Here is a 15,534-nt window from a genome sequence, read left to right as displayed (position 1 = left end):
AACTAGAACATGTATTTTAGAGAGAACTAATCTTGATTTAAAGACTCAGCGTGGCGGAGAACACCCTACACCGTCTCACTGTTGAAAGTCTGTACCTTATTTCCAGTCTCAATTTATCTAGCTTCAACTTCCAGCCATTGGATCTTATCATGCTTTTGTCCACTTGATTAAGGAGCCCTCTAGTAATTAATGATGGAACCTGTGAAAAACATCTGCATCTCGAATACCTCTACTGAATCCCTGAACTGACTGGAGAGAACCACAGCATGGTAGGGAGCTTGAAGGCAAACCCACCATGAGACCGGATGTGCCTGCTGAGGTTGCTGCTGTTCTGGAAGATCTTACTGCAGATGTTGCACTGATATACCCGTTTGTGTTCCCCAAGTTGCTTTATCAGCTTTCGACGTATTCCATGTCTACTGGAGAGAATTAAACTTCTTTTGAGGGACATTGTGTTTTGGTGATGAGCAAACCTACTGGATTAGAGAAAGAAAGGGAGTGAACAGTATTCCATAGTTTAAAAAAAAAAGAAAAAAAGTTAACACTTCCATCTGCTGACAAAGGCTAGGAGGGCTACCTTAGCCATTAGGGGGAAGTCAGCCTCTCGTTCGGACAATGGTGACTCCTCCTGGCCATATATGAAGAAGAGCTCATCTGTCAGAAGAGAATTTGCTCCAGTCTCCCTCAAGCAGAAAAACAGTGGCCACCACAGTCAAAGACTGTATGTTCAGGGCTCTTACAGGAACTGCTCTTCTCACCCTCCAAAACGTATCTCAATATCATTTTTCACTTAAAAACTTTATAGTCTTCAAGCAAGAACCGTACAAAATGAGCATGCGTGGAACCATCAGGCAGCGCTGTTCCGTTTCACTGCCTAAATGCCATTCTGCACATATTTTTGAATGTGTACTTTCTTATTGCCATCTACTTGCTGTGGACTTCAATTTATTTATAGCACTATGAACTAGAACCTTAAAATAGCAATGGATCGATCACCTCCAAGTCTCTCAAGAAGCTAGCTTCACTGGAACAAGTTTTTAAATATGTAATTAAATGAACAACAAAGGCCTCTGTGAAGCTCTGTAAATTTCACAGACATTTTTCCCCTTTGCTCAAGGTTTATTACAAACTCTGAAATGTCATTCGCAGTGATGCAAGAGATGCGATTCACAAGTTACAAATATCAGTGAGACACAAAATCTCTCCCAGGCATGTTATTTAAACATTCATATCTTTAGCTTCTTTAGCAACAACATTCAGTGGGAGTAACATTTAACTTTGCAGCCTCTTACGGGTTTCAAATATCCCATTGTACAAAACTGTAGCAAGATAGAGAAATAATCCTATCGCACTGCACTCTAAGGGTGAAAATCATGTCACCAGTCTCCTATCACCCATGGCTACAACCCAGCATCAGCTTACAGTGCACTAGGCCTGCATGAATCCCCCTTTGTGGCATACAAGGGTGCAGAAACTCCTTGACCAGCTGTTCCACTGGCAGCATGCATGTGTGCGCAAGCACATGCAAGACAGAAGGCTTTGAATGGATGTGGCTATGTGTCCAAGTTCTCATCAGAGTCATTATACTCTGAAGAAGTCTGTCTAAGTGTATATGGCTCTCATCACTTGCTCCAAATGAGCCCTTCTTCCATGCTAACAGGGGGAAACTACAATGGTGCTTTACAGATATTAGGAGAGAAGGTTCTATCCAGTTATGAAGGATTGCATCTTGCTCTGACTTACTTTGTTACTGAACTGATGTTGTTTGTGGTGCTTGGCAGCTTTCCTAAAACCAGTTCCATAATCCTCTCTTCCGCTGCAGAGGGAAGGGCTGCCTCATCAGGGGGGATCTCTGTTATAATTTCAGCTACTCGATCCACTGTGAATACATTATTATAAAAATTTTTACATGAAGAGTTTTAAACACACACACAGAGGACTAAAACTCAGAATATTTCTGAGGCAGATGTCAACCATTATATTTACTTTGAAACACTCTTGATCCAGAAATAAACTGAAATGGAGCTTCAACTCTTGGCATCCAATTGACTTCAAAATAGACAGGACAGTCAAAAATGAAGATTCAAATTCAAGTTCATAATGGGAACCCAACTCAACAGACACCTCCAAGACAAACAAAACCATCCGATTATGTGAGGAGGGCAGGACTCTTTTAGAACAATTTACTCTCAGAAGGAAAAGAAAACATTTCTCTTTCTCTACAGGACCCTTCTTTACATAAGAGAGACCAAGTCTCCAGACAGATCTATCTACAACAGAGATGGGCAAACTATGGCCCGCAGGCCACATCTGGTCCATGGGACCATCCTGCCCAGCCCTTGAGCCCCCAGCCCCTCCCCTGCTGTTCTCCCTCCCCCGCAGCCTCACCTCACCATGCCGCCAGCGCTCTGGCCCAGTGCTTCTTCTGGGCAGCACAGTGGCGTGGTTGCAAGCTCCTGTTGCTCTGAGCGGCACGGTAAGGGGGTGGGGAGTGGAGGACCCCAGGGGAGTGGTCAGGAGACAGGGAGCAGTTGGATGGGGTGGAGGTTCTGGGAGGGGGCAGTCAGGGGAATGGGGGGGTTAGACAGGCGTGGGACTACTGGGGGGGGCCTGTCAGGGGGCAGAGATGTGGATAGATGTCAAGGCAGTCAGGAAGCAGGGGTTGGCGGTGTTGGTTAGGGGCAGAAGGTCCCAGGGGGCAGTCAGGGGACAGGGGAGTTGGATAGGGTGTGGGGTGGTTAGGGGTGGGGGCCCTGGAAGGGGGCGGTCAGGGGACAAGGAGCAGGGGGTTGGATGGGTTTGGGGTTCTGAGGGGGGCAGACAGGGGGTGAGAAGTGGGAAGGGGGGGCAGGCTGTCTGGGGAGGCACAGCCTTCCCTACCTGGCCCTCCATACAGTTGCACAATCCTGATGTGGCCCTTGGGACAAAAAGTTTGCCCACCCCGATCTACAATAAGAACAGGAACAAGAGAATTGTCACAGCCTCTAGTCAGCACCAGCAGTGTTCAGGATTCAGATTTTTAGCTGGAAGTAGGCAATTACAGAAAAAATCTGCCCATAAGAAACGTTTCTGCCAACAAACTCAAGTTAGAGGTTGGCTTATTCTCCCAGAAGCAGGGGGTTTAGCTCCTTTCCAAATTTTGTTTTCATCTTATTTAATGTAACTATAGATATTCTTGTTAGCCACATTAATGTCCAATCTATTTTTTCCTCCTGCTGAGCTAACGGCCTCAGACAAACTTTACACCCATACAACAGTGTACTGCAAAGGACGAGGAGTTAAGTTTATTTTGCAGGCTTAGGGAGTGTTAAAGCTAGAGCTGTTCAGTTTGGTGTTCAGGGCATGGACAAAAGGTGCTATGCCCTGTGCGGCACTGGCACATTCAACAGCTTCACTGATAACAGACACATCATGTAACAGAGTGCCAGACTGTAACCGAGGCACAGCCAATGTGTCTGTCACAGGGGCATAGCCTTTTAAGAACAGTGGTTTCAAGACAGGGCACATGTCAATGAAGGGTTGGCTGATCATGCATTATGTGATGCACTACTGGAGACAATATAAAGGAAGGTTCCTGGCTCAATCTTGGAAAGATGAGGGTCAAGGCAAGACCCTGAGGGAAGTCCCTTCATGGGAACAAGACAGAAGGCCTATGGGACAGCCAGGACAGGCTAGGCAGAAGGATGTGTCCTTTCCCTTCCCAGCTTGTGGAAAGCAAGTTAGGCCTCCATTACCCAGTATTTTGTGTGTCTTTGAGGTTTTCTGCATTTTCTGCTTTAATAAAACCAGCCCTAAGGAAAGGGACTTGGACCTGAACTTGAAAGTTTGGGCTTTCTTTTGGCTGCCCAGTAGTAAATTTGCCCACCAGATTAAATGCAGCTGCTGCAGTGTTTAGCACTGAGGCATCTAGAAAAGACTGAATCATTTTCCGTATTGACACTAGGGTTTTCTATGTGAACTAAAAAAATCTCCAGGTTTCCCCATTTAGACTCTGAACTCGGCAGACTTTGCTGAGAATAGATCATTAAGGTGGAAGCACGTTTGGCAACTGCTTTTATTAAACCTCTCTCATCTCACCTGCTGGGTCTTTATCTTCAGCGATGACAAGAGGTGTTTCTGCTTTTGCTGCTTTGGGCTTTCTTCCCCTTCGTGGAGTCCTCCTGGAGTCTACATTGGCACCAGCACCTTCGCCAGTTACAGGCTGATCAGCAATGGGAGCCTCTGCAGGCTTCTCTGGAGTTGCATCATTTTGGCTTGTCTGGGGGACTCCTTTGGCTTGTTCCAGGTGACTCAACAGATGTTCTGCAGGCATGTGTGTGGGGGAAACACAGCCATGAAACATGTAGATGGCTCCAGCACCAAAACTTATAATTAGAACTCCTTTATTTAACTGATTCTTGCCTAGATCAAGTATTTCACTGCAGTTAAAACACTTTTCTAACTAAAAGTATGCTATTATAAATTAAATTGATCATTGAGATGGATTGAAATTTTAGAGATTTAATACTTGTTTTTAAATTGGTGAGTGCGTGCTCAGGTCCCCCTTCTGAGCCACTCTGCAGAGGATATGAATTGTTACACACCCCAGCTACAGAGCCTTGCCTTTTTAGCTCAAGTTGTAGCAGTTCATACTTTTTGCTCTGAAGGTTCCTGGTTCAACCCCGGTGTATTAGCCAAGATGATTACATTATATTTTATTGAACAGATCTGCGGCCCACTGATGTACCTCAATGATTTAACAGTGTGCCATTTTAAAAAATGACTTAGTAGCCTAAGTTTCATTGAAAGTCAATGGGACCGTCACTGCTAAGTCTTTTAGGTGCTCTCAAAAATTATGCTCAATAGCTATAAACACAAAGTATGAAAATGTCAAGTTCCATTAGCTTTTACTTATACTGGCTTTCAGCTCCAATCGCTTCATTGACAACAACACTCAGCATAAGCCCATCACTAATTTTGCACCATTTTGCATATACAATTCCCTATCCTTTGACAATCGTAACATTAATCTACCATATGTTATACAAGTGTTTCTTTCATTCCAGATCCAATAACACAAACATTTTATCAGACAGGATGCCTATAGTCAATATCAGTTGCTACTGCGGTTTTACTCTTTTTTTGGTTAGGATCGGGGGGGCGGGGGGAAGGGAGGAAGGGGAAGAATCTACAAAAGTGTAATTTATGGTATTGTGAAGCCACTTCCCTGCCCATAATCTGTTGGCTTGGAAGGACAGAACTTCCAGAATATTTCTGGGTATATTTTTGATACAAATGCCATATTCCCCTTACCTGTCAGTAGCTGAGGTTCCGGGAAAACAGATGAACACACTTTACACGTCCACTGACTGGACTCCGCTTCAAGGGGCCCACTACTCTCTGGAGCGCTCACTAGGACATGCCAAGGAGAAATTATTAACAGTTTTGAAAATGAAGATAGCAAACCCTTCAGCAACTTTCTGGGATTTACTATCTTGTTTATCCTGTAAGGAAGCCTGCAGAAGACCAGATTACAACCAATCAGTCATGAAAGACCCAAGGAGGCAGCTGCTGCTATTGTGGCACTAGTATGGCAGACTGGTAAAGAACAGGAGGAATAAAAACCACACCTCCTCAGATACTTTAAGATGTACAAAATGCCAGAAATGATACTCAAAGACTAATGTTTACTCCATGAGAAGGGTGCAAACGGGACTTTCCCATACCTACATTTAAGGAGCCAAAATAGAAACTGGAAAAAAAAACCAGGAGAGATTTATGAGGTAGGAGCCTTCCTATCACTCATCCGAGTTGTAGATTGGATCTCCTTGTCCCTAAATTAAGTGGAGATGAAAGAAACAGTACAAAAAGCACAACTGGAGCAACCAATCTTGGGCACCTTCAAAACCGGAGTTATCCAGCTCTGGACAAACTGGGGATACAGACTGAAAAGCATCATGGAAACACTAACATTTGGGTTAAAATAAATAAGGGTGGTGATAAGGAAATCACATATTTGAATAGTTTAGTGAGCTGGATATTTTGCCAGACGAGCATATTGATGTTTTGCTTAAGCAACTTCTCAGCTCTTATATACAAACAAAGAAAAGTAGGACGTTATTTTAAGTAACCATGCAACACATTATGCCATTAGGGATTTTTCAGGGAAAAGGAAGGTAACAGAATCAGAAAAACTGTTAAATAACTGTGCGCTGTGAATAGAGATTAAGTTCGAAACAGGTCATCTAAAGATCCATCAGGTGGACCTGAGAAATCTAGAACATTCTGCAGATTGTTTAAGATCTCCAAAGGTGAATATTTCACAATCTATTGAAATCCCACAGCCTGCCATGTGGGTAGCCAGGAATCCCATGGGCCATATTTCATTTTGGAAACACAGTCCCATTTCCAACACAGAATATTGCAGGAGCTTAATTCCATGAAAATGTCTTGAGTCTTATATTTTGTCCCAACTGTGGATGAAAAATTTTCTGAAAATTTAAAATTTCTCACAGAACTGAATTTCAGTTTCCTGTCCAGCTCTACATTCTAGCAATAACAGTACTGGAGCTAACAAAGGGGGGATGTTCTGGTGGACTGTTTTACACTTCTGCAAGCAAGAAAAAGACATCTTTAATATTAATGTGCAAAAGTTAGTGTAACTACTTTTCAAAGAACAATCCCAGATGATCTCTTTTTTATCTGCATTCCAGGATCATGTTTGTACCCTGATTTGGGTTTTTAGTGTGGCAATTTCTAAAAGTTTAATGCTTTTTAAAAATTTTCTCTGCCCCAGTTACCAAAGATTAGATTTTTTTCTGCTTCATGCCTATGGAAAGTGGGAGCCAATTTTTATAACACATTTAGGTTTTCCAAATGATCTGTTCTTTATTAATATTATCCACCTGGCTTACAAGTTTATTTAAGATTTTTAACTACATCCTTCTACTTTAGCCAACACAAGATTCAGGGGTAACCACTGTTCTTGCCATCTCCAAAATGGGGTTGCTCCCACTCTGCTGTATCTTTTTGGTTTTCTTCTTGTATTCTACCATATTTCAGATATTAAGTCTTTCCAAAAAAAAAAAAAAAAAGTAACATGAGAAAAATAAATTAAAACCAGTCAGTGGCATTTAGGATAAGAAACATTTGCTTAAAAAAATGTTTCAGCGTCCCTTCCCTCCCTTTTCTATCTTCAGTGGATTTTTAGGCACAGCACCCAAGAAAGTAATAAAATGAAAATCCATACACTTAAATTCTCTCCCCATTAGCTATCAGAGATGGATTAAGCTCATACATATTTACTGTATGTCACATAATCATGATGTTTCCATCACCGCAGAAACACTGTGCACTGAGCAGCTCCTTTGCTCCATTTAGATCTGCCCTTACTCTGTCACTATTGGTTCCATACAGCACAGACAGAAACAGAGGATGAAATATTTTATTTATCTGCAAAGTCAGCTACAGGCACACTGGACTTCTTGATTTTTTTAAGAGAGAAGACTGCACTGGGAGGCTTTGAAGCGATTTTGTTCCCTTTCTTGTCGCATTCCATCACTACTAAGCATATATCTGCAGTAAAGGAAAAAATAGTTCCTTTTTTGTTATTTTCCCAATATTTGACTGGTATCTTTGCTGTCATGCCAGTGTGATATATGTGGGTGCTGCAGGCTATGACACCCAGCAGGTCTTTGACAACTTACTCTGCGAGAGAGCCTAATCAAGGCAACACATTACGTATCCCTGAATTCTGCAGAATAGTTTCCAGTTTAGAATCCAGGATACAGCGGCATCGCACAGCACAGGTGTACACTCAGGATGCATACATATGGATTTCACTGTGTATGGATATACTACCTTACAGAGGTATGTAAGGTCTCCATATTTTCATTCGATAACAAAGATCACTAACACTATATAAGTCACCAATACTTTGAAATCATTTGGAAGGGCTTAACCTACAAATGTATATATTCATTCAATATTTAGCACAGACTTGAAGCTTGAGCTAAGCTAATCAGAAAATTTGGATAGAGGATATTTGATTTCATATCGCAACACAGTCACAAGATTAACCAACTCTGGTGCTCTTTTGCTCAGAAAAACCCAACCAAACAAAACGTAGGCTTTCAATTTACACCACTGAGAAACATCCTGGGGGACCAAAACTACTTTGCCAGAATGACTTAAATATCAATCAGCTGTACGGCATTTCAGGTTGCCTGCTGCGCTGTCAAGAACACAAAGTTACCAAGCACACTAATGGTGCCGGCACATCACTAAGCAATCATGGCTACATTCATAATCCTGGAAATTCTTCTCAGCCCAGGAACCACACTGTATATTCTTAACTAAACGGCAACAGTAACACTTCTGCAATGTTAAAAGTTGTGGATTTTTTGGCTACAGAAATGTAAAGGTAGAAGAGAATTGAGGGGAAAATTATTATTTATATTACTGTAGCACAAAGCATAGAAGCTTTAACATCAGTTTAAAGAACTCTAACAAAGCTGTCTACCGTCCTTTGCAGAAGCTTGAGTAATCATGTGGAACAAAAGCTCAGTTTGAACTCATCTCGTTTCACAGAGCTCTACATAAAGACTTCCGAAGGTGCATGTAATTGCTCCCAGTTGTACAACACCCCATGGGAAGGTCAGAAAGCTTCATTGCAATTAAAAGAAAAGACGACTACTTCTCAGGTGATCTATTTATGTGTCTGCACTGTGCTGACATTTGAATTTCTTTGGGAAGAGACTGGAAAGCTCTTCCATGAAGAAACGTTTTGATGAAATTACTGATTCTGCAGCTAATGACCAAGCCTCCAGTCTTGGGTCTCAAGCTGCTGCAAAATCAGTTAGGACGTGCATCTTTTTTTAAAGACTCAGATACCTCTTGGTGCAGAACTTAGGCTTCTTTCTTGTAGGGCACAAATGCATCTGAGAGTCCAATTTTTTACACAATTTACAGATTCAGGACCAGATCCTCCAAGGTACTGAGCACCCTCAACTGCCACTGAGCTCAGGAGGATGATCAGCACCTTGTTGGACTGGGCCCTTAGGGAAGAAGAAAAAGGCCCCCAAAACGTACCATTGGCAATACTAGTGACCTGCTTCAGCACTGGCTTTTCCATCTTTTTGGCGTAAAAAGCTGCATACCACACTCGCAGCTCAGTTCCTGGTGGGATGTCCCGGGAGGTGGTGAAGTAAATATCATTGTCATGCTGGAAGGCAGTCAGGTTTTGATGTTCATATTCAGTGGCTGCTCTCACCATCATCATCCAATTGCAGTCATCTTCGTTAGAGGTATCAAAATAAACCAGGGGCCCGTCCTTCTGGAAAACCTGTTAGCCACCCATACAAACAAAATGTAAATACATACAAACACAATAATAAATTAGGGCTGTCAAGCAATTAAAAAAATAATCATGATTAACTGAGCAATTAAAAAATAATTGTGATTAATCACACTGTTAAGCAATAATAGAATACCATTTATTTAAATATTTTTGATGTTTTCTACATTGCCAAATATATTGATTTCAATTACAACACACAAAGTGTACAATGCTCACTTTATATTTATTACAAATATTTGCACTGTAAAAAAAAGTGTTTTTCATTTCACCTAATACAAGTACTGTAGTGCAATCTCTCTTTATCACGAAAGTTGAATACACAAATGTAGAATTATGTACAAAAAAAAAACTGCACTCATAAAACAAAACAATGTAAAACTTCAGAGCCTACAAGTCCACTCAGTCCTACTTCTTGTTCAGCCAATTGCTCAGACAAACAAGTTTGTTTATATTTGCAGGAGATAATGCTGCCCTCTTCTTGTTTACAATGTCACCTGAAAGTGAGAACAGGCGTTCGCATGGCACTGCTGTAGCTGGCGATGCAAGATATTCAGTGCTAAATGCGCTAAAGATTCATATGTCCCTTCATGCTTCAACCACCATTCCAGAGGACATGCATCCATGCTGATGACGGGTTCTACTTGATAATGATGAAAAGCAGTGAGGACCAAGGCATGTTTTCATCATGAGTCAGATGCCACCTGCAGAAAACTGATTTTCTTTTTTGCGAGTTCAAGTTCCGTAGTTTCTGCATCAGAGGCCACGTCCAGACTACCCGTCGTATCGGCGGGTTAAAATCGATCCCCGAGCGCGCTTATATCGATTCCGGAACTCCATCAACCCCAACGGAGTTCCGGAATCGACACGGAGAGCCGCGAACATCGATCCCGCGCAGTGTGGACGGGTGAGTAATTCGATCTTAGATATTCGACTTCAGCTACGTTATTCACATAGCTGAAGTTGCGTATCTAAGATCGATTTCCCCCCCCCCCCCTAGTGTGGACCAGCCCAGAGTGTTGGTCTTTTAAAACTTTTGGAACCATGCTCCACACATCGACCCTCTCAGATTTTGGAAGGCACTTCAGATTCTTAAACTTTGGGTCGACTGCTGTAGCTATCTTTAGAAACCTCACATTGGTACCTTCTTTGCATTTTGTCAAATCTGCAGTGAAAGTGTTCTTAAAATGAACAATGTGCTGGGTCATCATCTAAGACTGCTATAACATGAAATATATGGCAGAATGCAAGTAAAACAGAGCAGAAGACAGAAAAGTCTCCCCCAAGGAGTTCACTAATTTAATTAACACATTTTTTTAAAGAGCATCATCCACATAGAAGCATGTCCTCTGGAATGGTGGCCGAAGCATGACGGGGCATACGAATGTGTAGCATATCTGGCATGGAAATACCTTGCAATGCCAGCTACAAAAGTGCCATGCGAATGCCTGTTCTCACTTTCTGGTGACATTGTAAATAAGAAGCAGGCAGCATTATCTCGTGCAAATGTAAATAAACTTGTGTTCAGCCATGCTCAGAAACAACAAGCAGGACTGAGTGGAGGTGTAGGCTCTGAAGTTTTACAGTGTTTTGTTTTTGAGCTCATTTATATAATAAAAGAAATCTACATTTGTAAGTTGCACTTTCACAATAAAGGGAACCCGTTATAGTACTTGTATGAGGTAAATTAAAAAATACTATTTTTTTGTTTATCATTTTTACAGTGCAAATATTTGTAATAAAAATAATACTATAAAGGGAGCACTGTCAATCTTGTATACAGTGTTGTAATTTAAATCAATATATTTAAAAATGTAGAAAAAATCCAAAATATTTAATAAATTTAATTGGTATTCAGTTGTTTAAGAGTGCGATTAAACTGTGATTAATCACAATTAATTTTTTTGAGTTAATCGCATGAGTTAACTGTGATTAATTGACAGCCCTATAACACAACATTGTTATTAATAATAAATAAGACTGTGTATTTTGTGCCTTGATGGTGCCTTTCATCCATGGGTCTCAAAACGCTTTAGAAACAAAGTAAGCCTCAACACTCCTTTAAGGTACACATCACATACGCTTTCAGATGTGTAAACTGAGGCACAAAGACTTGCACAAGGTCACAAAGAAAGCTAGTGGCAAAGTGGGAGAAGATCCCAGGAGTTCTGACTCAAAGTAAGCTGCTTTAGCCTCTAGATTACAATTCCTTCCTCAAAACAGAAATGTCATTTAACCTGTTTACCTATCAAGGGGAAGGGAAAAAATCCTGAACACTTGTTACCTTTGAATTTGGTTTCTAGATCTTTATTGCTGAATCAGATATTACTGTGAAGGGAAGAATGGATTGAAAACACTCAAAGTAGTTTTTCACTGGAACTTTTCAAGGGAAGAGAACAAAATAAAAATGAGAAAGAAACAAACTTTTCTTCTGGATGTTGTGTAAACAGCACCACCACATCTTATGTTCTTGTCAAGGTAAAAGCATACTGGCTTTTGTGATTACCTATTAGAGAAGTGGGATCAAATTGAACCCTTCATTAAAAATACCCAGAGCACCCCACAGTTCAATATCTGACTCCAAGTTTTGTGGCTTGAACCCGTCTCTACTTATCAGCTTCTTTACATCATCTGTAGGTGACAACCTTAAAACTAACTTCATGTCAATATCATTTTGTTGGTGCCATACTGTACCTTCAGTGGAAATGCTGACTCCTTTTCCAGTTTGGCAACTCTCTTGGATTCAAATGGACCAAACTGGGTACGTTTGACAAGCTGCATCACTGCAAATACTCCTTCAGTCCCATCTTCTAGTTGTCTGATCTCCAGATTGGAAGGAAGGGATGACCTATTAAAAACAAAAATGAGAGAATCGAAATACCATGTAAAGAAGCTGTGCAGAACACAATTCTTGCAATGTCCAAACGAAAGCAGTACCCATTTCTCAATGCTGCAATGATCGGAGATTGTTATGCTGAATAAAACTAGTTTCCATTGGAATTTAAAAAGCAAACAAACAATGGAAACATTTCTACTGAGCTTCAATTATATAAAAGCTGATTTTTAAAATAAATTTTTTTTTGGTCCAAATCTGAGCCACCAGTATCTTTTCAAAGATCATTTGTTTTCAAGATATTTTATTTCCTCTTTAACCAGAATCCTGTCTCTTTTCTAAATCCAGAGGTAGTGGCTTTCCTTCAGATTAGGGATGCCTTGGTCACTGGTGCCTCACCATTTTTCCAAATCTGTTTTTAAGGGGAACCATACCCAAATGTGACACACGTTTGAAAATAACTTCCTGTGAGGAGAGCTACTATGCAGTTTAGGTAATAGTTGTATGGGAACTTGATATAAGAGACTGTAAACCATTCTCCATTGTTCTTCAATACTAGTGTAACAAACAGAAGAAAAATATGTTGGTGTAAGAAGCTTAAGCATGCATTTATATTCAAGTGTTGCAGCCACACCCATTAAGTGTTTTCCTATTTAATGTATTGTGGCCCAAATTTTAGGCATAGAAAGGGGGGGCGGGGACTGTATTGTTCTATACTATCCCCCTTCCAGTCCCTCATGGATGCCCTCAGTGAGAGCTGTGCTGACATGGCTTTGTAGAAGGGTAAGAAAAAGAGACCAGGGAGGGGCTGCTCTCCATAATACCATCCCTTCCTTTGGGCTCAGATTTCGTAATGCAAATCCGGGCAGCAAATACTACCGCTAATGCTGTCATTGCCTCCTACAGAGCGGCGCTCCTTACCTGCAGTGGGACTGAGGCAATGGCAACTCAGCTCCAGTAACAGCTGTGTTACAAGAAAGAAAAGCCAGCGAGTTCCTTTCCCTCCATACTCCCAAGTTCTCCAGATGTGTGGGGCTGACATAGGGCAGAGCTTCCAAAATCCATGCCCCTCTCCCTCCTCAATAACTCGCTTCAGAAGGGAGGGATGGGGCACATGGGGTAATTCAAAGTTTCTTCCCCTCCCCAGATTCCCCCCGTGTGTTTTCCCACTGGAGGAGTGATCTGACCCCATGCATTTATAGAACTTTAACCTTCAAAAAGTTATGCTGGCTAGTCAAATTTGGCCCAAATATAAGTTTTATAAAAGCAAGTTGTTACAAAGCCTATGCACAAGGGAAATGGTTTCCAAACATTTTTAAAATTCCAATTAAGCCAAGTTTATAAAAAGACAAATGCTCCCCTGCATTGCAAGCTATGCAACTTCTCAACATGGCTCTAGTGCATGAGAACCTGAGAATGAAATTGGCTAGAAACCAACTATAAACAGAGGTGAATCTGACCAGTCTATTTTCACAGTCAAGGCTGAGAGAAATACAGAAAGCAAACCAATTAAATTTTTAGTTAAAAGCAAAGGAGAGTTTTAAAAGCAGTTTTAATATCCTAAGAGATCATGTTGTTATAAGAGAGGAAAGGACGTTTGTTAGAGTGGTGATCTTGTGGTTAAATCACTAGACTGGTACTTAAGAGATCTGTGTTCCACGCCCAGCTCTGCTGCAGACTTCCCATTTGACCTTAGGCAAGTCAATCTCGCTCAGCCTCAGCTCCCCAAATATAAACCAGGGATGGCAATATTTCTCCCACCCATTGCCTATCTTGTTTATTTAGACCGCAAGCTCTTCAGGACAGGGACCATCTCATCTTATAATACATTTCTACAGTGACATCAGCTGGGTTATTTAAGCATTACTGTCACTGCTGTTGATAAGAGGGGGGTGTTTGTCCCCAGAGGCACTATGAAGAAGAGAAAGTTGATATGGACAGTTTAGTTCTCAATGAGTCAGATTGGTAGTGATCAAACATTCACTGCATTGCCCCCCTGCTGAACGTTAGAGATCAGTATCCTCCTCTGATTTCCTGTGTTCCTACCATATGTCAACAGCCATTATAGTGAACTCTCTTTCCCCTAGTAAAAAAATCAAACATTCTACATCAGAATATAATTCCAAACGGAAACATTTAATGCTTCAATATAAAGTTTACTCCTCAATTTTGTTTTATCCTATTCCTAAATCTATACTTAATTTGTTAATTTCTTTTGGGGAGCATAAATGTTTCTGCTATTTTATTATAGACCTAGATTAACTGACAAAACTGGGACTGATGATCACTCTTTAGAAGATTTACAAAGATGGAACTGTTCCCAAGTTTGCCTCTCACAGTAGAGGAATTACAGAGGCAGTGCAAAACTGTGTAACTCTTATTAACACCACTGGGAAATTCCCATGAACCATTTTGAATTTTGAAAATGTAGTGCAGCACTTGTAAGGAACGGGATAAATGTCAAAGATTTTCAACCAATATAGGAAACAAATCTCCACCAAAACTGGTACTATCTGACTCCTCTGCTGGCAATCTCGGAGTTGCCAAGGAATGCATAAACAGACTCTCTTAAGCCTTGATTCAGGAAATCATTTAAGATGTGCTTCAATTCTTTGTTTACTTGAGGTTGTATCTATTTTGTCCACAGAGGACTTCATTTTTCAGCTGTCAGTCTGGCACCTTTCACAAAGACGAAATTCTCTTTAAAAAACGAACAAGCCATATAATCATTCTAAAGTTACTTACCTTGCCCTGCTCAACACAAAGGAGTCTTTGACTGTCACTACTGGGCCCAGCTCAGGACACTCCGAATCATGGTACTGACCACAATCCTCGCACCCTGTAAGTAAACAGCACATAGAGCTGCAAAGTAAAAGCTGTTCTTGGGCAGTGCTCTCTCAGTCAACAGCCAGACAGAAAATTCAAACACCAAACTAATGACATTCAATAAAGTAGTAATTTTTACTGCCTCAAAGGATATACACAATTGAATCAAAGGTAACATTCAACATATACCTAGGACTACCAGAAGACACTTTAAAAATGTAAATATTTTCCTGAAGAAAATATTTGCTAAACAAAACTCTAGTAAATATTTTGTTTAAAGGCAGGAGGATTTAAAACAACCACTGCGCTACTCTCTCTCAGCTAAAAAAAAATCCCTATTCTGTTCACTGGAGCCAGAGGTTTAAAACGCAGAGTCAAAATCTGATGGGCTCTCAGAGACGGGGGTGAAATCCTGATCGTACTGAAGTCCATGACAAAACTGCCACTGGATTTCCCCCTGGGTACCAAGCTCTGCCCGCAGTTGTACCTGTGCAACCCTCCCTTGCAATGTGTATGGCTGGGAAGGAAATTTGGCACTATG

At 41.1% G+C, this 15,534-nt stretch overlaps 1 protein-coding gene across 2 annotated transcripts in view; it reads right to left on the bottom strand.

The window, feature by feature from the left end:
* PRDM15 (PR/SET domain 15) overlaps positions 1–15,534 on the bottom strand; it is a 62,851-nt gene that overhangs the window by 24,815 nt on the left and 22,502 nt on the right. The window contains exons 3-9 of one of the 2 annotated variants that reach the window (XM_030577257.1): positions 14,913–15,006; positions 12,029–12,182; positions 9,070–9,322; positions 5,293–5,391; positions 4,078–4,302; positions 1,744–1,879; positions 295–476 (exon numbers count right to left, since the gene is read on the bottom strand). In XM_030577257.1, the coding sequence (XP_030433117.1) occupies positions 295–476; positions 1,744–1,879; positions 4,078–4,302; positions 5,293–5,391; positions 9,070–9,322; positions 12,029–12,182; positions 14,913–15,006 (1,143 nt within the window). The remainder of the gene's footprint in view (positions 1–294; positions 477–1,743; positions 1,880–4,077; positions 4,303–5,292; positions 5,392–9,069; positions 9,323–12,028; positions 12,183–14,912; positions 15,007–15,534) is intronic. The other variant, XM_030577268.1, reaches the window with a different exon arrangement.

This window comes from Gopherus evgoodei, chromosome 1, assembly GCF_007399415.2.
Source record: "Gopherus evgoodei ecotype Sinaloan lineage chromosome 1, rGopEvg1_v1.p, whole genome shotgun sequence".
Classification (NCBI taxonomy): domain Eukaryota; kingdom Metazoa; phylum Chordata; order Testudines; family Testudinidae; genus Gopherus; species Gopherus evgoodei.
This window is presented reverse-complemented; position numbering and strand designations above follow the sequence as displayed.